This window comes from Centropristis striata, chromosome 19 (genome assembly GCF_030273125.1).
Source record: "Centropristis striata isolate RG_2023a ecotype Rhode Island chromosome 19, C.striata_1.0, whole genome shotgun sequence".
Lineage (NCBI taxonomy): Eukaryota > Metazoa > Chordata > Actinopteri > Perciformes > Serranidae > Centropristis > Centropristis striata.
This window is the reverse complement of record NC_081535.1, coordinates 18,706,846-18,734,469: the sequence shown is the minus strand read 5'-3', so window position 1 is coordinate 18,734,469 and position 27,624 is coordinate 18,706,846. Positions and strand designations below refer to the sequence as shown.

The 27,624-nt window shown below is 36.7% G+C and overlaps 1 protein-coding gene and 1 long non-coding RNA gene across 3 annotated transcripts; one reads left to right on the top strand and one right to left on the bottom strand.

Moving 5' to 3' along the window:
* Positions 1-10,810: 10,810 nt before the first annotated feature.
* amacr (alpha-methylacyl-CoA racemase) lies at positions 10,811-25,713 on the bottom strand. Of its 2 annotated transcripts, none has more exons than XM_059357710.1 (6): positions 24,520-25,232; positions 24,051-24,307; positions 22,732-22,875; positions 20,232-20,392; positions 13,330-13,516; positions 10,811-12,476 (listed from the first exon to the last, which is right to left on the bottom strand). In XM_059357710.1, exons 2-6 carry the CDS (start codon positions 24,295-24,297, stop codon positions 12,067-12,069), a joined length of 1,149 nt encoding a protein of 382 aa, XP_059213693.1. In that variant the 5' UTR covers positions 24,298-24,307; positions 24,520-25,232; the 3' UTR covers positions 10,811-12,066. The 2 variants fall into 2 exon arrangements, with proteins under 2 accessions (XP_059213693.1, XP_059213692.1); XM_059357709.1 differs by lacking the exon at positions 24,520-25,232 and adding an exon at positions 25,301-25,713 and having other exon boundaries at positions 10,813-12,476.
* On the top strand, positions 24,173-27,581 carry LOC131992221 (uncharacterized). Its single transcript, XR_009396202.1, has 2 exons — positions 24,173-24,309; positions 27,207-27,581. It is a non-coding gene; the product is annotated as an uncharacterized LOC131992221 (long non-coding RNA).
* Positions 27,582-27,624: the final 43 nt, after the last annotated feature.

Sequence of the window (27,624 nt, the reverse complement as noted above, 5' to 3'; positions counted from 1 at the left end):
CATGACATGACATGACATGATGAATATTTGCAACCAAATAAATTGTCAATCAAATGGTTTTGTATTTAAAAAAAGACAAAGACACTATTACACTATTTCCATGTTTTTAAGAAGGGGCATGATTTGACCATTACTGGTTGTAAATATGTCACCATCTGGCCGTCCAACTCATAAACATGTTTTTTATGCGTCCTACCGGGACATTTTTTTGCCACTGTCTTTCTCTTTTATCTTGGATTTCTGAATTCTTATGCAGTAGCCCCCAGGAGATGATTAGGGAAAAGCTGTATAGTGAGGACCGATAGTAGTTTTTAACCAACACAGTGAGGACATTTTGGGAAGTGAGGACATTTTGGCAGGTTGTAACTTCTTGGCCTGTTTGAGGGTTAGGACTTGGTTACAATAAGGTTTAGGACAGGGTTAAGGTAAAAAGTTGGGGTCAGGAATTTAGTTGTGATGGTCAAGGTTAGGGTAAGGGGTGGAGGAATGTGTTATGTCAATGAATGGTCCTCACAACGATAGAAGTACAAGAATAAGTGTGTGATTAAAGACTTTTTCTTTCTTCTCATGTGGTTTGTAAAAGGGAACTCTTAACAGTCTTTTATAGAGCTGACTCCACGGGGCTACAGGGAAAACAGCCAATCTACATCAATACATTTAAAAGAGCTGAGTCGATGTGATGTGTCATCAGATCATCTTGTGACAGTTCAAAGTGAATGGTTTTTGTTGGATACAGAGAACTGAAACAATAAAATGTTGTAGGTTTCTTATTTGCTTAACTTGTATATATACTATAAATATTGCCACAAAAGTTTAGAGAATCACGCTTTTTCCTCTCCATGTTGTTCTGTTAGTAACCTCCTGCGCTGCAGCATGACTCTTCACAGAGAACCTCATTATGGTCAAAACTGATTGTTGCCAGAGACAGTTTCCCTAAAAGGGTCACACTGAGGTCGGACATCCGTTGCTCCCAGAATCAACAAACTGGCTTTGTAAATCACATGAATATCATTAAGACTCAAGAAGAAAAATATACACACTGTGAAAGCAAGACAATTTGTCTTTCATTCATCAAATTTGAACTCACATTGTTACGTCTTAACTTTTAGATCATTCAGTACTCATTTCTCCAGTGTGCTGACCTATTTTTTCTTGCAGCGATCTGGTCTCACTGTGCTGAGTGATCATTTTTTCTGCACATACATCCTTTTTAAAAAAAAAAAAAATAAAGGGAAAAGGAAAAGGATTAATCTTGGATGAGAAATCAGTGATAAGCAGTGTGACAGGACAGCCTGCAGTGATGTGCCACTTTACACTAGTCCAACTTATGATGGCAAACAGGTGAGACACAGAAAATACTCAAATTACCTGTTTGTAGTGGTGGAAAGTAAGCACTTATAATCGTTATAACAACTAATTTTAGAGAACTTGAGCTTCTTCATTTTGTGGTACTTTATAATTCTACTTCACTACATTTCAGAGGGAAATAATTATAATCTCAAAATATGTCAAATTGCATTGATAGTAATAGGGAATTCAGTTTTCCATCCCCCAAAAGGTTGCACAGCCTGGACCTCTTAATGGTTCATCCACTAACTCTTGTCACACTCACAGCACAGGCAAACACACCACTATGCTATAATTACCATCAGTCATTATGGTCCTACTATCTGGAATTATTTTCCACTTGAACTGCAGCCCACAAAAACAGTGCTTTACTTCAAAAGCAGACAAAAAACATTAAATTAGTCGACCTATATATGTATGTATTTATTTAATTTTTATCTTTGTGGGGGCTGGTGTGGGTGGGAGGGTTGTTGTTTTTGTTGTTTCATACTGTGACCACCTATCTATGTCCATCTGTTGGCAAAACTACTACTTCCAATAAATGGTAATACTAATAACAACCTTTTTATAATGCAACAAACATCTTTCTGCTGCTGCAGAGAAGAAAATGTGTATTAATCCACAGCTGACACTTGTCCCAAACAAATGTATTAGTTTGGGTAATGTTTGCAAAAAAGGACAGGACCCAGCAGTTTTAGGAAATTATTATTATTATTATTATTATTATTATTATTATTATTATTATTATTATTATTATTATTATTATTATTATTATTATATTTTGGACCTTGTTTAAAAAGATTTTCAGGACCCAACTGCTGGCTAACACATTGCTGGTTTGGGTCTTTTAATGGGATTTTTTGCCAGTAATATAGAATATTAGTAGCCTTATCCTTTAACAGTTTGACTGCAGGCATTGAAGCAGCATCTTGACATTTAAGAGCTCAATTAACCGGACAACAGACAACATTCACATCAATCTCGATTATGAACGGCTGAGGAAGGCTTCCTGCCTGCCGGGACAGAGACGTCTGATTATCAATCACAGGCACTGAATGAGCCTCTAATGAGAGGAGGTTTTACTGCAAAGTGGCATGACGCAACAACAAACTGCACAACTTGCTCTGTCTGTCTCTCTTCATGGGGTTGGATTATTGGCTGGAGTGTCCTACCACACAGAGTGTCGTTGCTCTTTAAACAAGACTAGGTCAAAACCGAGTATAAGATTGACCGTGTTTGGTCAATGCGATATTAAGATTTTGTGGGAAATGTATTACAGGAAGGTTAATGTTAGAGTCTATGATGTAAATATTCTGGATATGCCCAGAGTAGTTAGCATCCTTTTGTCCCAGTAATACAAACAAGTAATGATAACCTTTATGATATCATAAACCTGAACAATAGCGCAGTAGAGCCAACTAAGCGTGATCATTCACTCTGTCAGTAACATACACCCGCGTGTAGGGCTGACCTCAGTGCAATCTAAACAAGAGTAAGCTTAAACCAATAATTGAACATTTTGGAAAATATGCTATTTACTTTTTCGCTCAGGGCCAGGTGAGCTGTTCTCAACTGAATGAATGAATGAAGAGAGCAAATGAGCACAAAAACAGCACCTCTAAAGCCCATTAAAGCCACTTTTCCACTGGACACAAACCCACTAGTTCCCACAAACGTTTGGCTTCTACAGTTGAGGTGGTTTGGGGATCTGGTAAGGATGCCTCCTGTTAGAGGTGTTCTAGGCACGTCCAACTGGTAGGAGGCCCGGGGAAGACCCAGAAAACAGTGGAGGGAGTATATCTGTCGTCTGGCCTGGGTCTTCCAGGAGGAGCTGGAGATTGTGGCTGGGGAGAGGGACGTCAGTAATGCCTTGCTTAGCCTGCTGCCCCCACAACCCAGCCCAGCATAATCTGGCTGCAGTAGACACAGGTATACACCTAATTCTCTTCTTTCCCGTGCACCTCAATGCAATTGTTTATCATCTTTACTCATTTTATTTGGTCATAAACGTAAGTACAAATTAAAATGTTACCACGATGATGCTTCCTGATCAGGACACGAATGTTGCAATCCATCCAACAGTTGTTGAGATATCAGAATGGACGACCACACTACGGTACGAGCATGGTTAAAAAGGTTGCAGCATCCCATTTCACAAACACTGTTGAAACAGCTATAGAGAAATGTAATGGTTCTTTTGTTGTCCAAAGGTCTTTTATATTAAAAAGCAAACAAACAGATTTTACATTAACATGTCAGCTAAAAGCAGCGCCTTCTTGAAACTGTGAAAGGTTATCTTCACATCAGTGCATTTGGAGGAAAAAAGCCTGAATGGAATCTTGAAATTGTCCTTGTTAAATGACAATCCATTCATTAATCCTTCACGTCATTCGTAACTCTGGCAACAGCTATTGTGCCGTAGCATTATAGAAAAAAAAAATACTTGAGAATAACACCCTTCAAACTGACACAATCCTTGAACTATACACTCTGGGGGTGAACGCAACACGGCTTTACTGCTGACATTACCACCAATGTAACCAGAGATTGAATTAAACTTAAGAGGAGAAATAATTACTTCTTGATCGACCCACCCAACCACCCACCCACACACCCACCCACACACACACACACACACACACACACACACTGTAGCTCACAGTACATGTGATATAAAAATTTATAATGCAACATGTTTCGTATGCACTGGATAAAAAAATAAGAAATAAAGCCTAATGTTTTATATGTACTGTGGCGAGAGTATTAAAAAGATAAATAATCCTCTTTTTTTCCATCTATTGTGATCGACAGAGGCTCTGAAGGAGAATTACACTTGAATGAGATAAATAAGGGAAGCCTGTACTGTCAACATGAGGGGGCAAGCTTGTGTTCTCTGTGAAGGTCATGATTAAAGAGGCAGAATTTAAATAATAAGAAACTTTCTTGTATTTGATTTAAATCTTAAGGGATCCTGAAGACAAGACAAAACTTTGGCTGAGCTTCAGAAGGTCTAAAAGTAGAAGTAAGGGGGCTTAGTTTGCACCCTGGGGCTTATAAACTATTTATTTGAAGAAAAGTTCAGTGAAAGAAGCCACTCTGATCAAAACAGACAATACTTATCTTACTGGCATTTCCATTTTCAATATTAATAACATTCTTCTTTTTATTTAGCCATGTCACTTTGGTGCACACTGAAATAGCTCTAAAATATAACTATTAGATGGTTCGGTGCTGCCAGCATTTTACCTGTTTTCAGCTGATTTCCCACACAAACAAGTCCACGAGTAACTAAGTACATTTACTCAAGTACTGTACTTAAGTACTATTTTGAGGTACATGAGTATTTGCACATATGTAACTTTATTATTCTACTCCATTTCATTTTAGAGGCAATTATTGTATTTTTTACTCCATTTGTTTGGTTACTTTTCAGGTCAAGATTTAACAGTAACTTATTTACTGACTGTTTGGGCAATTTCTAGCTTCCATACCACTAGGAGTGTGAATCACAAGCTTCATCATAATGAAATATTATATTGATTCTTTGGGAAACAATGCAATATTTAATGATATCATATGAAGTCTGATTTCAAATCAATTCAATTTAACATTTAACACAATCCATGATATGTTTATCAACTCACAAAAAATAAAATAAAAAATGATTCCACAATATAATTCCTGATTCCAGACATTTAAATAAAAATCTCTTGTAATGAGAAGAATACATTTTGGTGTTAATTTCAAAATAAAAGGGTCTTGAAGATGATGACATGAAGCTATACTTTCATTTTGCATCAATGATATTGGATCACTAATCATTGGATCAATATATTGATAGATACTTCTAATTAATCAAGTTTCTGCAAACAATCATCTGCAGTTGAAGTTAAAAATCTTCACATTATATTTTCCCCCGTAAAACCACTTGTACTCATGAATGAGATCGTACCCAAAGCATGAAATCACAAGGGCTCTTATGTGGTCGGCTACAGCAGCACTTTAAACGCATCAAGTGATCATCCATGTGATCCCCCGGAAGGGATGCTGGCACTGAAGGGTGAAAGGTACAAGGAAAAGGACATTTTCTGTTTCCTGTACGCTTGCCAGGATACATTTCTATGAAATATGACGCATGATTCAACACCGAGGAGATGTCTGTACACCATGTGTTCTGTCATTTGGTTTGATCCTTCTGAACTTGAAAAAAGTAGGAAATTATAACTGTTTTATCACACCATGGATTTGGTCCTGTAGTCAATGAACATAAATATAAAACACACAAAGACATTTTTTCAAGCAAAATGGCCCAGTTATACTCTGTTGATACATATTAGAGCATAATATGTCCAGAAATGACAGAAAAACGCAATTTTATGGGATGTAAAAAAATGAATATAGTATAGTAACTATAGTATGTATGAAGAAAAGTAAAAAATAAATAAATAAAAAATGCCTAAAATGTTTAAAATGTTAAAAAGTTATAGTATTTTGTTACACTAAGTAGTATAGTTTGTCCAAAAATGACAGGAGAACATCATATTATGGGGTGTCCAAAATTTAAAAAAGCAAACAAACTATAGTTTGTCAAAAAAAGTTAAATAAAAAAATAAAGCCAAACTGTTTTGTCCAAAAATGCCTAAAAACAATTCAGAATAGTACATTGATCATGGTAAGAGTATAGTATGTCTAAAAATGTCATAAAAACACTAATTATAGTTAAGAAAATAAAAATAGAGTGTGCCAAAAAAGTTAAAACAACAACAACAACTAAATAAACTATACTAAACCAAATAAAAAACAGTTTTTCATTGAAAAATTAAACATTTAGAATAGTTAGTATAATGTGCGACAATGTTTTTCTTTGTCTTATATGATATTAAACTGAATATCTTTGGGTTTTGGCGCGATGGTCTGATGCAAAGAGGCATTTCAGGTCTCCGGGAAATTATAATGGAAGGGTTTTTTGTGACATTGTATAGACAAAATGATTCAGTCATTAATCAAGAAAATAACTGGCAAATGATGAAAATAGTCTGTTGGCTGACCTAGGTCCTGTATACAGCATTCAAAACTTTAATAAAGCAGAAAGAAATAGTTTTGGTAGCCTGGCATGGGACGATCTTATGCAATTGAACAGTGCTTATCCCATTTACAGCCCATTTAAGTGGTCTTAGCACTGAAATAGACAAATAAAAATGAGAACTGTGAGAAATACGTGTTAAACTTGTTAATAAAGTTCATGCACTCTTTTTCATTTAAATGCTTTCACATAATAACAAGCAACCTTCCACTGAAGTCTATAATACACCTACTAAAATATGACACATCAGAGCTTAAGACCTTCAAACACTTGGATGTGTCCTCAGAACTGAATACCTGTTCCACAAAAGAGGTCATTATTTATTAGTCCAAAACTGCTCTGCACAATTCAGCTCAGTGTTTGAAGCAATAATCTCATGTTATATGCTTTATGGTCGGTTGGCCTGTGTTTGGCCCAGCAGGCTGAGAGTCAGATGTTTGGAGTCACACTACTGACATTCCTCACATACCTGCATGCCTTAAGGTTTTCAAACTACTACTAGTACTACTACAGTACACTGTCGTAAATGATGCTACATTCATGAAATGACAGAGGGCTGGGGGAACAAAGCTGAGAACTGTGAAAAGCTCTGTTGTAAAGTTGTAAAAACAATTATAAGCTGAGACATGTTGCAAACTGTAACAAAGATATTAGTGTGTAAAATGTAATTTTAGACCACCAGTAGCATCGTTTGTTTATTTGCATGCAACCTGTTTACTTGCTCTTTGAATCCCTAAATTCTATCAAATCAACACAAAATCTATAACTTTCTTGCTTTCTTATTTGCATTTTATGTATATGTTTTACACATTATCACATTATGTGATAATGATTGCATTAAGGTTTTAAAATCAAGTTTAACTTGCAGTTGATGGGGTTGGGCTGTTAGGGTCCGAGCCAGTTTTATGCTGGACTGAACCAAATGGAGCAACCTGTGAGTCTAAGCTGTGGGAAGACTCTCCAGGGTGAATTATTGTTTCGATTAGACAAGACCAGTCTGTTGTTTTGTGTTCGTCTACACCAGCCATTCTCAATGTTGGGGTCCCGACCCCAATTGGGGTCGCGAGATGATTTCTGGGGGTCGCCAAATCATTTTGGAAAAAATATAAATGCTTCATTATTTGTCCAAAATTCGTCGTATCAACTGAGTTTGTATGATCTGAACTGTGTTCGTGAGATTCTGTTCAGTGAGCACAGTGGGGGAAAAAAAAAAAAAAAGAAAACTGGCGCATTGTTGCTTTACTGCAGTTTGCTAGCTATATCTGATGCTGGAAAAATGGAGTGATTGCAGCAGCAGCAGGGATCCCAAGATCTACGACTACCACCAGAAAGCCTAATGGGACCACCACCTGAGAAACGGAGGGCAGTGGGTCCGTCAACGGCTAAGCTCCTTAAATATCAGCCCGACTTCTTGAAGTATGGCTTTTCATGATATCCACAGTGTGTCATTTGCTCTGAAGTGCTGGCAAATGAAAGCTTGAAACCAGTAAAACTGATGAGACAAGAGGGGGTGGGGGTTCGCGGAAAACATGCATGTTATATTGGGGGTCGCGACTCAAAATGGTTGAGAACCACTGGTCTAGACGCTAAGACTCTTTAGTCAGTGGCTTCAGACAAAACAGAACAGAACAGATCCAACACACAATTGTAAATTACTTATGAAGCTGCTCTGTTGTAATTTTAAATATGTTCATTTTTATGTCTGTTCAGTGTGAACTGTAATTTCTTTGTTGTAAAGCACTTTGTGCTGCATTCCATGTATTAAATGTGCTATACAAATAATAATTATTATTATTCTTGCAGACAGTTCCATGAGAATATTGAATCAACTCTTGTGTCTGTTTTTTTCTTCCAGGTTGTTTGTATGTTTGTCAGCAGGATTATAGAAAAACTACTGGCCTGATTTCCATGACACTTGGTAAAACCGATTCAATTTTGGATTTTTCGGATTGCTGGAACTGATTCACGTCCAAAACAGACAAACACAGAACACTTTTTGGTGCTGGTTTTTGGCATGTGTGTGTTGGTGTGTTACTTTCCGCTACCTACCTGGCTTTTCAAAATAAACTTTACCACAATACAACTGAGGTTCGGGTAAAAGAACAGGGTTGGGCTTAAAAACAACTACTTCTGCATTTAACTCCCAGACGCAGTCGGCAGAGTGACTCCAAATGACAACACTGACTCTTGGTTTCACACTTGACACAAACAGTTATTATCTTGGGGTTAAAGTCCGGGGTTGTTTGACCGTTCTACCTCCCATCTTGCTAGACTTTGGCGCTATTTATATTACAAAATATACTCTCTTAGGACTTAACTTGACCTTAAACCTGTGCCATGACTTGATTCGCCTAAGATAAAATGACTTGCTTAAGAACTTTTTGAGAAGCAACTTTTTGACAGTTGACAACTTCACCAAAGATTTTCCTTCAAAGTCTATAATTAACCTAATGTATTCACAGAAACTTCTCCACTTTGTCCTCGATGAGATGTGCTGCTGCCGCGTTTTTGAAATGACATTCTGTGATCAGTTTAAATGCCACAAATTCCACTCACCTCCTCTCAGAGTGTTTATAAAAACCTTGAAAAGCTAAACCAACTGCATGGCCAGATACCACCGGAGGCGAGGGAGAAAAAGTTTAACTCACCTTTGAAACCTTTCAAGCTCTTTGCTGAGTCAGACTTGAAATCTAAGTAACATGTGCATTCTTTTATTCATATTTTTGACATTTGGTGCTCATTTCAGAGCTACTGTTGAGTTTCCTGATGAGGCAGTTCCTTTTAAGTCATGCTGTTATTGATGCTGACCTTGTACAGCTTTAAACAAATTGGCTCATGACAATATGCACAATGGAATAAACCTATAATCTGCACAATATCCTATTACCTAAAATCCCTAAACTTACTTTTCAGCCACAAAGTCACTTTCAGTGTCAGGCTGCTGCCTGATTTTAGTCATCTCTCCTTAACATCATGTGCTCATAGTGGGGTAATGTAATGCATTTTGTTATTTTAACATTATTATATGGCCAGGATTAAATTTACATTATTATATGGCTGAATTGGTGTTTCAATAATCCAAACTCGAGCAAATGTGTGGTTTTGCTTAACTTTCCAAAAAAAAACAACAACTGAAATACAGACATACTGCTTTTGATTTACATAAATCAAGTTATTAATTATCATTAGGTCTCTCTCCACAGAGTGCCTGAGTATTTAATCATTTAAACACTGTGGGGCTCCAGTGAAGTGATGGAATGACTATTGCATGGGTGACACCACCAACTGAATTAATAACAACTGATAAAGTGTTACCGATAAGAGCAAATTAAAAATCCACAACAATCTTGTTTGTCTGCTGAGGAGTTTTTCTTCTGTTGAATAATTAATACTAATACTTATCTGTATTTCAATTATTTTCTGCTTTTAATGGCTTTCATTACTCCAGGCCTCAGTGCTTATCAAGAATAGGGCTGTAATATGGAGTCTATGCAATTACATATCAGCCTATGTTTGTGGTGAAAACAATTGTAATAAGGTGATTTATATCTTAAATTCCATTTTAACTCTATGGAGTCTTGGGCTATCCATTGTCCATTTTTGAATCCTTTTGGTGTCTTTGTCAGTCATTTTGTGTCTTTTTTTGGTCATTTGTGTCTTTTTTGTTTCTTTTTTTGTCATTTTGTGTGCTCTGTGGGTTTTTTTGGTCATTCTGTCTTCTCATTATGGATCTTTTTTTGGTCATTTTGTGTCTTTTTTAGTCATTTTGTGTATTTTTTTCATTTTGTGTCTTTTTTAGTCATTTTGTGTCTTTTTTGTCATTTTGTGTCTTTTTTTAGTAATTTTGTGCCTTCTTTAGTCCTTTAGTCATAACCTACATAAAATGTGATTTTGAATCTTTTTTTTTTTAACTTTCAAAACACTATCATACTCAATAAAGAATTTTAAATGTTGTAAATCTGAACAAAGGTGTCAAATATGACATATAAGAGGGTTACATCCAGTTATATCGTTTTATACAAAATATATTTGACCTTGTCTCCAGTTTTACTTGGTATATCATCATCAAACTGAAACTGGCCTCATGGAGTTTACAGCCAGAAATTTAGAGGTAAATTAACAGTAGGGCTCCACGCTGCTTTGTTTTCTAGTCTGGAAGTGATGAAGAAGTCATGCTTTGGAGCTTTTGGAGACTCCAGAGGGTTAACTCTTTGTGTAGCACTTTATATGCATGAGGTCGACATGTACATCAAAACAAAAGTAATCGCTAATGTGCACTGGTCCCTGCTGCGCCATGTTTCCATCAAAGCAGCTCACATATCTGAAGCATGAAATTTACTTGAAAAATAAAAATACAAAAATATACAAAGCAATCTGAGTGGGACCATTCTGCGTAACAAGTACTTTTATTTTTAATACTTTAAGTACATTTTGATGCTGATACTTTTACTTAAGTTAGTTTTGAATGCAGGACTTTCACTTGTAGTGGAGTAATTTCACAGGGTGGTATTTGTACTTTTACTTAAGTAAGGAATCTGAATACTTCTTCCACCTCTGGTTATTAGTGAGAGAAAGTGGAAAGGATGGACCTGTTGTCTCTCTTCACCTGTACTGTTTTAATGCACACATTTCCACTCTCTGTTGACAGACGATGAGTATGAAATCTGACTGAAGCCCACAAAATACAACCTTTAAACCAGGCAGTCCTTCCCAATAAATCAGTTTATAATCTCAACATCACTGAATAAACTGAATAAATGTTAATAAAAATGTTGTCATGCTAAAGTTTAACCATAAAGCTGTTTCAAAATCTAAATGAGCTACAAACATGTATTTATGAGGGGTTTTGTTATTCATTAAACACTTCTATGGAGGTTTTTCAAATGAAGCCCCACCTTTTGCCCAATGCCAGCCAGCTCCAGCCTCCCGTGACTCAAGTCAGAAAAACGGATCATGAATGAATTAACTTCCTTTATTTGACATTTTTATTACATAGAACTCAGAAATGTAAGTTATTGTACATATGAAAAAACAAAAAATTATAATTAGTTCTCCTCAAAAGTAATAAGTAATAAGGCATTGTTCTCGCTTTAGATCCCTTTAGCTGCAAAAAGCATTACTGTTAACAAGTGCATAGTTAACTTATAATAGATGAGCAATAAAGTATATTTTAATATCAATAAGCGAACAAAAGATTAATAAAGGCATGGCAAAGACATAATGGGTGGGTTATGGGTGTAATACTGTTACTGTTAATACTGAAGAATTATAAGATACTCATGAGGCTTTTATTTATGTTCTTATTATAAATCTCTTATAGCCTGCTATTAGCTGTATTATAATGCCATTATTAACACTTATATTGGCTTATAAAAACACAGTAATGTTAATAAGCATCTTGTAAGGACTTACAAGGGCCTTATTACTTGTTAATTTATGATTATTACAAGGACCTTAATATAAAGCGTTACCCAAAAATCTAGTGCACAAAGTTCCCTTGAAATTTTGAATTTTCCTAACATTTTTACTGTGTAGTTAATTAAAGAACAAACTGATCTCAGACATGATTTCAATGTGACTGAAAGTGCTCAAAAGAGCTTTTTCGTTTTAATAAATCAAGGATCTCAATTATATGTTTACAACTTTGCCTTTACAGGATTAGACTCTATGACCCCTGCTGCTAGCAACTTCTCAATGTCTGTTGATGTAAACCCGAACTCTGTAAGGACCTCAACTGTGTGTTCTCCGACAGCAGGGTCAGAGGCAAGGCAAGGCGCCGCAGGAGTCCGGGAGAGAACCGGGGCAGGCCGGGGGCTTTCCTCCCCGCTGGAGTCCTTCACGAAAGAGCCTCTTTCCTGGTTATGTGGGTGCAAGCTCACCTGGTCGAAAGACAACACAGGTGTAACACAAGCGTCAGTCCCATCAAAAATCTGTGTCCATTCCGCCTGAGTTTTGGAAGCAAATCGCTCGGCGAAGACCCGTCTTAGCTCTGGCCAATCAGTGAAGCTCATCTGAGGAGGTAACTCTGCATCGTTCAGCTCTAAGCCTAAAAAAAAAAATAACCAAAAAGATAGATATAAAACAGAGAAATGTTCCAAGTATTTCACTTTACAGGAAATGTGTTCACTTTCATTAATCAAGTCAGAACAACAAAAATCAAAGTGGACTCAAAATAAGTGCATTCTTTAATACTTGTATAAATTATCTTCTGCACCCTCAGTTGCACTCATGAAATCAGTCTGTGCAACATGAAATAAATCAGAATTGTTACTAGGCCTGTCAAGATAATTACTATATCGACTTATCGTCCGATATATAAAAATGTAAATATACATTTTTTTTTTCTGGACTCTATATTGTCATTTACATGCGTGACTTTTGTGGTTTTTTGTGTTGTGTTTAAAGTAATGCTGCAAATGTTTGACAGGCAGTACGAATTGCCGAAAAAAAAAAAATTCCCAAGCAGCCATTACAGCTGTTTATATGTTATTTTAATAATAAAATAATATAAGACATGATTATCTCATTGCAATGTTTTGTTAACAGAGCCTGAAAGTCGATTGTATTTGTTTTAGTTGTAGTTTTTTTATTTATTTTTTTTTATCTAGGATATTTTAATATTTCTTCTCCACATTTCAATTCCAATATTTAATATTCTTGAGAAAAAAAAAATCATTGTTGTGGGAAAGGATGTACTTATTTATGCTTTAATTTCATTATAAAACTTAAACAAGGTCTAATTGTTACTTTTTAAGTACTTAATAAATGCCTAGGTGTAGGTGTGGAGGGGGGGGGGGCAGGGGCTTTAAAATCACGATGCTGGGCTCAGTAGTCGATGACTGGCTTAGAGATTTAATTTATCAACAAAAATGCCACCAATCTGTAATTGCACTACGAACCCTTCAGTAGCTCTGTGTAGAACTGTGACTCTACGGTTCCCACTGACATGTATTTCCCATCTGCCGTCTCATAGATATTGTAGAAGTGTGCTCCACCGTCCAACATGTTTTGTCCCCTAGGACGATCCCACACAAACATGTTACGAGTTTTCCATATCCATGAACCTACATATGCAGCTCCTTCAACCTTAAGAGGGGGAGAGAGAGAGAGAGAGAGAGAGAGAGAGAGAGAGAGAGAGAGAGGAGAAAAGAATTACATTAGGTCAGGAGGGTCGAAATATACAGTCATGATTAAATAATTAGACCACCCTTGTTTTCTTCAATTTATTGTTCATTTTAATGCCCGGTACAACTAAAGGTGCATTTGTTTGGACAGATATAATGATAACAACAAAAATAGCTGACAAGAGTTCAATTTAAGAGCTGATATCTAGCCATCTTCCATGGTTTTCTTGGTAATAACCAAGATCATTATCAAGAAAACCATGTAAACTGGCTAGATATCATCTCTTAATTTAAACTCTTATAAGCTATTTTTGTTATCGTTATAATTTTCCAAACAAATGTACCTTTTTGAAGGAGGAAATTGAAGGAAAACGGTAGTCTAATAATTTTTTCCATGACTGTATATATACATTTCATATATTTTTTATGCAAAATTACTCCATCATGTGTAAATAATAAATGTCAGCCAAATGCATATAAAGTATCGTATTTTGTAAGCATGTATGTTTCTGTGAAAGTTATTCATTAAGAAAAGAGCAAACGGCGAGCCACCACCTGTGAGTACTCCCACATGCTGTATGTCAGTCCAAGGACACAGCTTTTCACAGTAGCAGAAGTCGACTTAATTAGATACCAGCAGCATAGCTTTAGAGTAAGACTCCTTGCTCCTTTCCAGAGAAGAACATATAAAGGTAGATAAAAAAAACTGCACATAGGATAATTCCCTGACATTTACCTTCAGCTTCCTATACTTATTATGCATTTTAAACTCTATGTGGGCACATTCTGCATAAGTTAATAAAAAACCTTGATCCAACAGTGCATGATGAACTTGATTTATACCCCCTTGGTGGGCTGCAAACAGTCACCATCAGAAAATACAAGGACACTGACGTGCTACAGTAGTGAGGCTGCAGGGGAGACAACCACTACAACTTCTATTACTGCTGATTGCAATCAATGCAGTCATTGTAACCTTGAGTGAACTTTGTGCTATAATAACCATTCGAATAAGAAAAGGGGCTTAAATACATTAAGTAGCAACACAATGTGGTGCGCGCACACATTTTTCTAAACCAACTCAACTATCTTCTTGCAAATTGCTGCTCTGTGAGTCCTCAGGGACAAATCACACTCTATACTTTCTTAATTATACTGTGCTGAACCCATCATTAATGCATGAAATATGGAGTCTGTGGCAAAGCTGTGGCCGTTCCATAAATGAAAGTTGTGCTTTTGACTCATAATAAAAAAAAAAGAAAAAAAAATCCATGCACAGATAATAGACACTGAAAAACTGAACATTTTTCTTGATATCATTTTTTGAGGGGGTGGCTTGCAAGTGTGCCTCACACTAAAATAAAACTCATGCTGAGCTTAATAAAAGAGACATTTTGTCACTGAGATCAATACATGGGATTACTGGACAGGAGACTTGAAACCATATGAAGCTCAAGTAAAAGGGACATAATCAATAGAGATGTGAAGCAGGCTTTCTCTCTCTGTGTGAATGCCTGAGGCTTTAAGCTGCAGTACTCGCTCAGAGAAACCCAGTTGAGCCCTCTTTTCATGAATGGGAAAAATGGCATCATAATAAGAAATTTCTTTCCGCTCTAAGGAAAGGAATAAGTGCAGAATACAATGTAAATAAACGTGGAAAGATTTTATACATTGATTCCAAAACAGGTGGGCGGCTGTGAAAAAAAAATAAAAATCCTACACTAACCTATACTGCATTAAGAGACAAAGACAAGATATATAAAGCTTAAACTTAAAACTTTTGTTTTTCATAAATACATTTACACTCATTCTAAATTTAATGCATTCTGTTAATTTTGGTTGTGATGCATACTAATATAGGTTCATACATTTGATTTGTGTGTTTTTGATATTAACAAAAAAAAGACTGTCTCACTGGACTTTTTCTTTATCTTACTGTTGAAATGCTGTCTCGATATTATGACAACTTGTCATTGGGGATAGGCAAGTATAAAAAAATGTGTATGTAAATTAATAAAATAAAATATGTGTATAAAAATGAAGACTTTTATTAGTGCATTTTAGGTTTTGGCAGCCCACCGCACAACATGAAATAAAAACCAGATGACAACACTTCCTGTGATTAAAGTTTTCTCATGAATTAAGCCTACTTCTGACGCGTATCGGACGCATGTCCGTTGTAGAAAGAATCAGTGTGAGACACGAGAGTGACGTGTACTGCAGTTAGGCCTCGCTGCTCCATGCTCCGCTGTGTTGTTAACTGTGTCTGTTTGCACATTGATGTGAAGCAGGTAGAGAACGGTGGAGATTTTTCGCTGAACACAGCTGATTGCAGGAATCGAAAATGACCCAAAGGGAGCATTTAGAGTTACAGAAACAAGCAGAAAATCAATATAACCAACCAATGGAAGCTGCAGGTTCATGACTTTCTGTAGCGTTATCACTCTACATGAGCCTTTTTACAGTATATTTCAGACATTTATACAGTGATCGTAGTGAAGGCTCTTACTTTCATGTGCTTCCCACACTCCCTCACTTTCTTTCCTTTTCTCACCACTCATTGGTTCTTTGTCCCAGCTTGTTTACTCGATCGAGTTCACAGGAGCGCTCACTATTTTAGTCTTGCACACCCATTCAGTCTTTTCACCTTCATGTGGGGCAAGGAGTTCTCACACTATTTAATTTCTTTACTTTTATGTCAAAGGTTGTTGGCAACCTTTATGGGCAAAAGAGCCACTGTTGGGCGAAAAAAGGGAAAAAATGTCAGAATGGAGCCGCAAATCTTATTTTAAGCCTTGCAATGACAATAAAACAGCCTACTAAGTCTAAACTATAATAAACATTTATCAATATGATTGTGTCAGAAAGCAGTGAGAACCAAAGTGCAAATGAGAGGCTTGACACACAAATATCTCAGGAGATTTGGAATCGAAAGCAAGCCTAGCTAAGGAAACTCAAAACTAGACTTGAATTTGAAAAAAATGTAGAGGTTAAGGTGCCATGCAGTAGACTTTCGTAAGCTATGATGCACATTGAAGTTGACCAATGAAGTTTTTTTTTTTTTTAAATGTTTCAATGCCGTATATAAGCTGCACATTTCTACAATTGAATACTAATTGCTTTGGGTCTACACCAATGTTAAATACAAATTAAAATGTAAACAAATAACCGTTTCATTTCGTATAAATGTTTTGGTCACAGCCACACAGAGCCACTGCAGATGGCCTGAAGAGCCACATGTGGCTCTGGAGCTGCAGGTTGCCTACCCCTGTTTTAGTTGAACTTGAGAAACTTTGATTTATGACATCAATTTCTAATCCTTAGTTTGCTTTCTATCAGCTTCATCAATCCATGTGTGTTTTTGTTGTGAAGCTTGATGAGGACAAATAATTCTTTGAAGATTTAACAGTTTCCTGCATCTTTATATGTAGATGTCCATGATGATAATCATCACCAACTGAATCCCCTTCTTAACAGTGATGATATAGGGAAAAAGTCATCATAGCTGCTTTAAACATCTCAATCATTAAGTGTGAATTTGAATGTACAACTGGTATTATTTTCCTTTAAAAAAATAAAGAAAATAGTTTATAGACTTGTCAAAGGCCTCGTGGCTGCAGGTTTCTGTTCCAACCAAGCAGGAGTACACTTGAATGAAGGAATCAAATCATCTAATCTGTCTTCACCCAGTTGGTAAGTTGCATCAGCTGTGTTGCTGTTTGGTAGGGACAAAAACCTGCAGCCACACCAACCCTTTCATGTATCAGTTTGACATGCCTGCAATGCAGCAACCTGCAGCGTATATATTCTGCCTCAGCCAGTTGGGATTTGCTCCAGCCCGCGCTATTACAGAAACCAAATGGCTGAATGGAAGGTAATGATTGTCAGCAGGGTTTTGACTGAATAGGCTCAATTGATGCTTTTCAATCTTTCAGGCATTGAGGCAAAATTAGATGTCATGGCAAACACATATCCGGCTTTAACTCATCACAGCTGATGGCATTGAGGCAGATGGTGTCCTGTCTGTTATCTGGACTGTGCATTGCCATTCACAACCATTATGATTACATGGTGTTAAACAGAAAAACAGGCTTTGCCGTGATGCACCACTGATTACTAAGGAGGACAAAAATGCAATGGAAATGCTGCTAACTAAGTGGTTGAGTCAGAATCATAAGTAAAGCCTTCAGACATAAATGGCAAGGGATTCAGCTTTTATTTGTTCACTAGAGTGAACACCAGTCACACTTAACGTTCCATTACTCGGCCTAATAAATCAATAAAAAATGTATTTACTTTGGCAATAAAGCACTGACCAATTAAATTTATTTAAAAAATGAGGTGATGAGGCTTTATAATGTAGCTGTCTGCTCTACAGGTGAACTGTACTAGCTAAGCAGTGGAGTGAATATTACTCATAATAGGTCAATGTATTGTAAAAAAAACATCCGAGCATTTAAAAAAATGACTTCTGTGTTTAGATGACTTATTTATCACCTTTTTACTAATGCTATTTTTATTTTTATAACATGCTTTGCTTAAGATGTTGATTGCTTTGTATGACACATGCACTGTTTTATAAATAGTTGTATGCTGCTGTACCCTTCCTTGTCTCTTATTAAATTAGTTTAATAAATGAAACTGTGGGATCCACTGTTTTTGACTGTTTTTACTCAACTACAAGACATATTAGCCTCTGTTGTAGGGGTGTGCTATATCGTATTGTTTTTTTATGGGTAAAAAAAATGCATATCATGATATTGGCAACATTCCTACTTCTTGACGTAGTGGTGTAAGGATTTCCCATTAACGACCTAGACTGCGGCGGCCCGCTATAGTATCATGTCCTGCGCTAACGTCACATTTCAAGCTACTGAAAGTATATCTACACTATTCATAATATCAAGTTATTTTGAGTTTTGTCTCTGCTCAGCAGAGTGTCTGTCACCCGACCCGCACCTCTCCATCCTCCTCCGAGACATGCGCGCGCATTCACACATTTAAACCCACGCGCTGAATACAGCAAGCTGCCGTGCCTACCTGCTCTCTGTGTGCATCCCAGAATTTACAAGAAGACTGTCAAAATAAGATGCCTTAAATAAATCATAGAAGAACCCTTATTCTCCTTTACAATAATTAATTAAAATGGATTATGATTAAGATCAGTGTATATGATGGAATAGTGGCATTAGAATGTGTGAGAGGCACCAAATTTTGGCTTTTATGAAAAAAATTCTCTAGTCCACACAGTCTGACTGCTCCATGTCCTAGTGGAAAGCCCTGTTGACTGTCAAAAATGTTACGTGAGTTGTTTGCTTACATTTAGCTCTCAAAATGGACGAGATTGATGATACTATAAAATGTACAAAATTTTCTCCCGGGGGCCCCCCGGACCCCCTAGATGGTTATTTTTTATTATTTGCTAATACTCAAGAGTCAAGAGTAAATTTTTTATATTTGGCAACTTTTGAGATCAGCAATTTACACTACATTTAGATTTATGATTGATTTTTATTTTTTTGTACGATTTTGATTTATTTATAAAGACTAAAAAATATTTTTCTATATATTTTTCAGTATTTTTTAATATCGTCAAGTATATCGTGATCGCAAAAATACTCTGAAATATCGTGATAATCTTTTAGGGCCCTTTCGCCCACCCCTACTCTGTTGCTTCAATTTTTACATTCTTATTAAATTCTCTCCCAAAGAAAAAAAACCCAAAGCTTCTTCTTTGTGCAATTTCAGAAGCAAATATGCATTGGTTATAATAAATTATCATCTGATACTGTACAGTATTGCCTCAGTGCAGCAGAATCATAAGATCAGTTTGTATTGTGTAATAATAAGTGTAGCTCTTCCATAATCTAAAATGTGTGGAGAATTTGTATTATATGCATCCTGCTGTATGTTTTATACTTTTTATGAGGATTTATGGAGCTGCCATATTAAAAGTTTCACAACTCCACCCCCTAAAGATTCATAACGGAGGCTCTGCTTCGTAACCTTCCAGCTTTGTTACAGCCAGTGGGTGTAGGGCACAGCAGGATTCAGACACTTTCATGCGCTTTTCAACTAACTTGGCTAAGGGCTGTCCAACTGATCAATTTCCCCATAAAAGCTGATCCTGTCTTAAAAGTGTAAAAAGATGTGGTGCACCCATACAGTCAATGGGTGCATCATTATCTGGAAACATTCTACATTGTCAGAAATAATACCTTAGACAACTTTTCTGAGTTTTAAAGTCTTGCCTCTAAGGTGCATAAACTTCAAGTCTTCAGCCTGGACCACCTGGATTATATTCGGTACAGCCTGTAGCAATACGGCAGCAATACGCCTACACTAAGACAGCCGGTTGCATATGTGCTGGATCGCTGAATGTGCCCACTGGAATTGCGTCTCCGTTGTCTGGCAGAGGTTTTGTTGACTACTGCCTCACAGCTGAATGACTCCAGTCAACTTTTAGTGTACATCCACATCTATCCAAGCCCCTGTGTAGCTATGACAGTGTTTTTGCAAAAGTTAAGCTGTTTAATGAAGGCACCGAGTCCAAAAAGGGGGGGGGGGGATAAATAAAGATTTACATCCGCCCACTGAGAAAGTGACCCGTGTGCCAGATGTTCAGCCTTGATCCCTGCATATTTCTGAATATATAAAGAACTGAGTGACATGCTCACCATGCTGGCATCAATGATCTGTCCTTTCCCTGACTTCGCCCTCTCCAGCAGAGCCAGCACTATCCCCAGAGCACAGGTGAGACTACCACCTGCAAAGTCGGCCATCAGATTTAACGGCGGGCAGGGCTTCTCTCCGCTGCGACCCAGCCGGGATAAGAGGCCTGCGACAGAAATGAGAAGGCAAAAGGTTTTGACAGTCGAGGACAATGGCGCAAATGGCCAGCCCTGAAAGTGAAAGTTCATTAATTTTGCTCTGATGGCACACAAGACCATGGGAGGTTTTTTTTATACTTTGACACAATTGCTTACTTTGTTAAAGCCTCATGTTGTACTGTGCTTCCTTCTCTTTATGTTTTAAAGGTCTTTGAACAAAGAGTGCTGGCTAGTTACAGCAACTTTCTCAAAAGTTAAATGGGGTTTTTTATCCTACATTCTGTGGTTGCTTAAGGAGGCAAACCCACTGTGCCCGATGGTTCAGAAACTGTAAAGTCTACAAAACATCCTGTTTAAAATGATAGCAACATGTTAACTATGTTAAACCAAATACATTTGCACAAACATAAATCCCTAATGCACTTCTTTGCACAACTCTGGACTGCTGTTTGCAAACATGGATCAAATAGTTGAGCTTGGATTTTATTTTTACTGGTTCTCTGGTGAATAAAGAATGCAGTACAAATCTTGTCTTGTTTAAAGTGCCTACTGTTGGTTTTACCTGTGGACAGAAAGTTTTAGTTTAGTTTTAGGGGGAAAATCTGTCTCTCTTGCAAGTGCAGTCACCTCTAGTAAAGTCATCCTTGGAGAAAAGAATACAATTCCTGCTGTGAGTTGCTTGTTTGTCTCAATGGCACATACTATGCAACTCTGTCAAGTATCGACAAATGGCACAGGCATAAAGCACAAATTAAGACTTAATCAGTTTATATTGCTTCCTGCATTTTGTTGTCCATTGTTAAATTATTGAATATATTAATTTGCCCACAAGTTGTGCTGTTTAATGAAAGTATTTGCTTTCTTGTCTTGCAAACAAAATGTTTCATTTTGGCAAGCAACTTCCAGTTTTGTGTGTGTGTGCGTGTCTAAACTTCCAAATGGGTTCAAGCTGACTAAAAAAAATGTAATTCAATGTTGCATTGCAGTCATTACTGCCTTTATTACTTTTTAGACAAGACATGACACTTTGTGCTGCAAAACACAGGCTAACTAACAAGCACATAAAATTAATTAAATACCAGCTGTTTCATTGTAGCAACCAATAAATTAAAGGGATTTCAGTGGAAAACCATGGCTGCATATTTATATCGGTGTAAGCATACAGGCACATTTACAAGGACAGCATAAAGCAACACAGATTACTCTTTTAATTTGTAATTTTGTAGTTTCTGAGGGCTGTATTACAATAAGAGGAGGCTAATACTCTCTCTACAACTTGCATTACAAAAACTTAGTAAGTTTGGAATTAAAACGTTTTCAATCTATTTGTGTATGCCACATTAACATATGATTGGGTTACCTGCATCACCCACTGGTGGTTTCTATAGGGCGGTACAGACTGCAGGCATTGAAGATCTTATATTGTGTCATCACAGTCACATTACCTCTGTTTGGCTGTGTTCAACACAGTCTGTGTATAACTTACCACAGTAAGTTCTGTAAGTCTTTATACTTTGGGTCTAATAGAAAACCTGAACGCCTACCTACCTAACTATTCGTATTGGTTTGAAGGCTCGGCTCTTTGTGTGCTGCAAAACACAGAGAGTGCAGACTAATGAGCAGAGTGTGTTCTAAAAAAACATACTTTTATTTAATATTACAGACTATTTAATTCCCTTAAATGAATATTTAAGTCATTGAAGTGAAGTTAATTAAAATACACTTGTGGCTGGATTTATAATGGGCCTATCGTAGAAAGAATGTGCAGGTTTTTTGGACAAAAGAGCAAGCTCAAAACAAAGCACCACAGGAACCTGCAATGTTGACGTTTATGAGGGTTTTGAGAAAGTAATTACAGCTGAAGAACACTTTCATTTGGTTTGTATTGCAAGTTAAATAACTGAAACTTAATGACTGTTGGGAATATTTGTACTTAGGGATGATATATATTTTTATAGGGCATCTATGGGGTGGTACATAGATGTATCAGGCTGTTTATAATAGGTTGGAATTGATAAGTTGTTTTTATTGTATTGGAATAGTTGCTTGAATAGTTTAAGGTAAATCTAAGTTCTATCTAATGCACACCCGGTAAACAAGTGGGCTGGAAAAAGAAATCATGTAGAAGAAAAGTTCAACTTCACACACACTGTGACAGCAAACAATTTTGATTACAGAATGAAAGTCAGAGTTCAACCTTTTCTTTTACATGTTTACAAAGTCATGAAGAGATAAATTTACTTTTATTTTGATGCCTTTATAATAATTTGAAGCCATCCATCAGTCTGCAGAATAAAGGTGTATAAATATTCAATTTAGAAACATTAACAGCTGTGTGTTTTATTACCTGACATGGCAAGGTAGTTGATGTCATGCCCTGCCGCAGTGGCATAAGATCCACTCTGTCCGTACCCTGTCAATCGAGCGTAAATCAGACGGGGATTTTCCTTCAACAGTGTCTGTGGACAGAGGCCCAGCTTCTCCATCACACCTGGGTGGTCAGAGAAAAGTCAGTCTGTGATTATATTACAAAAACATTTATTAACCAGTGTCTGCTCCTCATTCAGTGTGGCCATGGTGGAGTTAACCTTCCTGCAGGGCGCCACAGGAATGAGTTCTTGAACCAGGAGTAAGTTAGCACTGAAGTGCCCTGGGGTCTATCCTCGAAAACTCAATGAGGATTTTGAATGGGTTGGTGGTCAGATGCCTGAAATAAGGTTTGTGGCAAAAACAAGCTAAAGAGATGCTCACATTTTGTTGTACAACATAAAATATGTTGGTAAATACCAGAATTTGTGAAATTTTAAGTTTTTATGTGTCCTTAAAAAAACAGGTGCTAACAGGTGGCTAAATGAGACTACAGTGGCTGTCGGGGACTTTAAACGTCATCATGCAGGACACGGATAGGAGCTCTCTCACTAAGCCGCCTCACAGCCTCTAGTTGTGTATTTCATTGCTCTTGCAAACTCTTGCAGACTGTAAATTAGGTTATCAACAATTTATGAGGCTATGGTTTCGCTAGCTTGTCTAAAAAAAAAGCTGGTTAGCTTGTCGGAGACCGTCTGAAGCTTAATGGTAGTAATGTTGAAGTCATGTGACCATGGTGTAGTTAGCTATAGCATACTGTTTACTTTCATCAGCTGCATTAACGCCCTAAAAACTTCATAAAAGTTGTGTTCATTTGAAAAGATTATCCTGCTGAACAAACACGTAAGCATCAGACATGTGTGTTTGCCACAGAGCTTATTTTCTGCAATGATCCGAAATCAATTGCAAAAATCCCATAGGCTAATTTTCAATAGACCCCAGGGAGATACTAACTTCTTTATTACTATACAAAAAGTAATAAATAGAGAAAAGCCTAAATCAACACAAGTTTCAATATTTATCATTAATCGTCTCACATCACATAAATCTAATGTAATACAATATACTTTGTCACTTGCAGGGGCTATTTTAAGTACAACTTTAAGACAAGCTGGTCATACTTCTCCTCTTTTACTTGAGTAGGATTTTGAATGTTTGCTTACTACTAATTCAATATTTCTATATAAATGGATTAGTGTTTTAACTTAAGCAAAGGATATGAGCACTTGTTGCACCACTGATTTTAATTATTGTGTATTACAGAGCTACTGACAGCTCTCACAGTGTTTGGTTTCTGACCTTTACGGTAGGGTTCAATGACCACATCAGACTGGACACAGAGCTTCCTGACCAGGGCTACACCCTCTGGCGTCTTCAGGTTGACAGCCACAGATCGTTTCCCCCGTGCTAGTCTGTCCATACTCGTGCCCATTTTAGTTCGGTCCACTCGGATCACCTTGGCTCCAAAGTCTGCCAGGATCATGCCACAGAACGGTGCCGGAACCAGGCCGGCCAGCTCAACAACTTTCAGTCCAGCCAGTGCCATGATGAAAGAACTGTAGGTTAAAATATTTACAAAATACAACCAGAAGACAGAGTGGATGAGTGACTGATTGTGATTTAATAAGGAGTATGCAACTAACTACTAATTTCAAAAAGTTTAACAAATCACATTATGGCTGCAATTAAGAATATTATTCATTATTGCTTAATTCTTATCACAAATGCTTGTCACACATTTCCAGAGCCAAGTATTTAAATGACTTACCGTACATAAATAGTCCAGTCAACTGTCCAAAACCTGACAGCTATTCAGTTAACTATCTTTGAGTTTTTAAAAAACAGCAATATTCACATTTCAGGGGCTAGAACCTGTGAAATGCTCCACTACATTTAACCGACAGCTTAAGTTACTTTTCAAGAAGGTCGTGATCAATTTAAAAGTATTACACATTTTCTTAAATTAAACCATATGGTAGCGAATAAAGTAGTCAACATTAAGCCGACCTTGACCATATAAAAATGCTGCTTACATAGATGCATCAACAATAATAATCAAATAATATATTTGGGTCAATCTACATAACAGATACTTTTACTTTTGATACTTTAAGTTCATTTTTGTACTTAAGTAACTTTTTATTGCTTTTTCTTGTAGTGGAGTAAAGGATCTGAATACTTCTTTGTAAACACCGCTGAGCTACAGCAGTCTTATCGCATGGCAGTTAGACTTTAGACTCAGAGTCAAAGTTCCACAGGTTACAATAATAAACTTATCTACTTTTTTTTATTATTTTTTCTCTACTTTTTGGACTTGAAAGTCCAATGTGATCAAATACGTGCAAACAGCTATATAAACCTGCTTTCGGAGTCTAAAACAAAACAGTACCAGCTATACCAAATACTGACATACCAGACTAATATCACTGTGCGAATTACAATCTGATCAAAACAAGCTCCATAAAGACAGCTTTATGGAGGTCAAAACCAACCTGAAGTAACGTTAGCTGCCGCATTTGTAACCTTAGAAGTATCCAAATATAACTTACCTTTACTGCCAAGTCGGACAATGGTAAATCCTGAATGATACGTGTTGTTTCTGCTGAGTGGAGTTCGCTTTGTAGGTGTCCTTAAGCCGATGTTACACCACCCCCACCGGAGGGATAATCAATCAAGCTCTCCATTGATTTTGTATTGACTGTTGAGATGTGAAAAGCTCCACTGTTATGTCCTTACTGGTTTCAACACTGACTAGTTGCCGTACTGGTGTGTGCAGCAGATACCAATGTTGTATAAGTGAACACTACATCACCAGCCACCTATAAATAAAAAGAAAGCATACAAATATAATGTTTGCGAGATCGGTTAGAGCTGGATTCGAATTCACTACAACACAATTTAATTGTTCATGAACCATCACCTCTACAGTCATGGAAAACAATTATTAGACCACCTTGTTTCCTTCCATTTTCTTGTTCATTTTAATGCCTCGTTCAACTAAAGGCACACTTGTTTGGACAAATATAATAATAACAACAGAAATAGCTCATAAAAGTTAAATTGAAGAGCTGATATCCAGACATTTTCCATGTTTTTATTGAATATAACCAAAATCATTTTCAATAAAACCATGTTAAATGTCTTGATATCAGCTCTTAAATTAAACTCTTATCAGCTATTTTTATTGTTATCATTATATTTGTCCAAACAAATGTGCATTTAGTTGTACCAGCCATTACAATGAACAAGAAAGCACAGAGAAACAAGGGCGGTCTAATATTTTTTTCTATGACTGTAGATGTTTATTAAATATGTGACGAATCTGCTAAATGAGGCAGAAAACAGCTGCACACACCAGTATGGGTACCAGTCAGTTCGCAAAACCAGTAAGGACACAACACCACCACCAAGGTAATGAACAGACGACAAACTTTTAGCAAGATGACAAAAAGTTTTTAAGAGGACTAACGTGACTATAACGGATATAACATATAGGGACGTGAGTCTTTAGCAGTTCCTTTGACTACATTTATTTAAGTTAAGCGAAAACATTTTGACCAGATGTTACTTGTGTTGTGGTTGAATTTGGATACATCAGAAAGTGTTCTGTTAGCCTGTGCCTTAGCTTGCTAACACATAGCTAACATTAGCTTGCTAACAGCTATATTGTCCTCTCTAGTAGACATTGAGTTTAAAAAAATAATAATCTGACATGCTTAGATCAAGTTTTTTTATCCAGCTTCAGGCATTTTGTTTGCATTTCCGCTTATGGTCGTCACCGATAGTTTCCCCCATAGATATATATAAGAAAGTTTATATATCTATGGTTTCCCCCTCCTGTCTCAGCCAACCTTGATTTTGTTTCTTCCTGCTTCATGGTGACCTCAGCGCGACGACTTCTGGGAAATGATGTTTCTGTGCATGCCCTGTATTGCTGAGATTATTATTTCAGAATGAATGAAATTATTATTACAGTAATTCATAAAACTGACAGTGGTGGAATATAACTAAGTACATTTAACAAATATTTTTTTATGAAATCAAATTAATGCAAGTTTTTGTATGTTAATTTAGTATTTTTCTCAGTAACTAACTCAATCCAATTTCATTCATTTTAATCATGTAACCAGTGATGAATGAAAGTACTAAATGTACTTAGTTACATTCCACCAAGTACACCATACAAAATATTGAAAAATATATTGAACACAAACTGTCCAAAAACAACTGTACAACAAACAAATGTACATACTAAAAATAAATAATTAGTAAGAGCAGTTGTATAAAGTAACATTCCCAACACTGATTGCAACTAGACACATTGAAATTCTTTGTTTTGTGTTTATTTATATTTTATGACATTCATGGAAATTTTAAATATGATAGCCTACTTGTAAACTCTCATAGATCTCTCCTTGCCACTACAGCAATAATTAAATCTAACTCCTCCACTAGTTGTTACACCCTCACCTGGACGAGACAGACCACCTCCTTCCAGGGGAATACTGTGTTCTTTGTAATCAAAGGAGAAGTGACCCTCGACCACACTTGGCTGCAACACAGGACCTGAACATCCGATACAACGTTGCCAGACTGCACATTCTCCATGTGTCGGCTGAACCTTAATATCCTTTCCACCAATATCACAAACAGGATGCAGGATGAAGAGCTGACTGAAAGTAATGACCGCTTTCAGACTTAGACAAATAAGTTAATGATAAAACACTGTAAAACTGAAATTAAACTAGTCAGATTGGAGCTTGTAAACCATGTTGGGCTCAATGGTTGATGTGCACATTTAAAAAATATACCTAAACAATTACAGAAGTCTTACTGCTGTGCCTGGTGTGTATTATTTATCAGACTGAGCTTG

What these genes read in the sequence shown, in the direction of transcription:
- amacr (XM_059357709.1), bottom strand. Translation starts at nt 24,297, where the DNA reads ATGGCACTGGCTGGACTGAAAGTTGTTGAGCTGGCCGGCCTGGTTCCG. An exon ending in CAACTACCTTGCCATGTCAG is followed by an intron (nt 20,393 to 22,731) that starts GTAATAAAACAC and finishes TTTCTGTCGCAG; the next exon opens with GCCTCTTATCCCGGCTGGGT. An exon ending in AGATCATTGATGCCAGCATG is followed by an intron (nt 13,517 to 20,231) that starts GTGAGCATGTCA and finishes CCCCCTCTTAAG; the next exon opens with GTTGAAGGAGCTGCATATGT.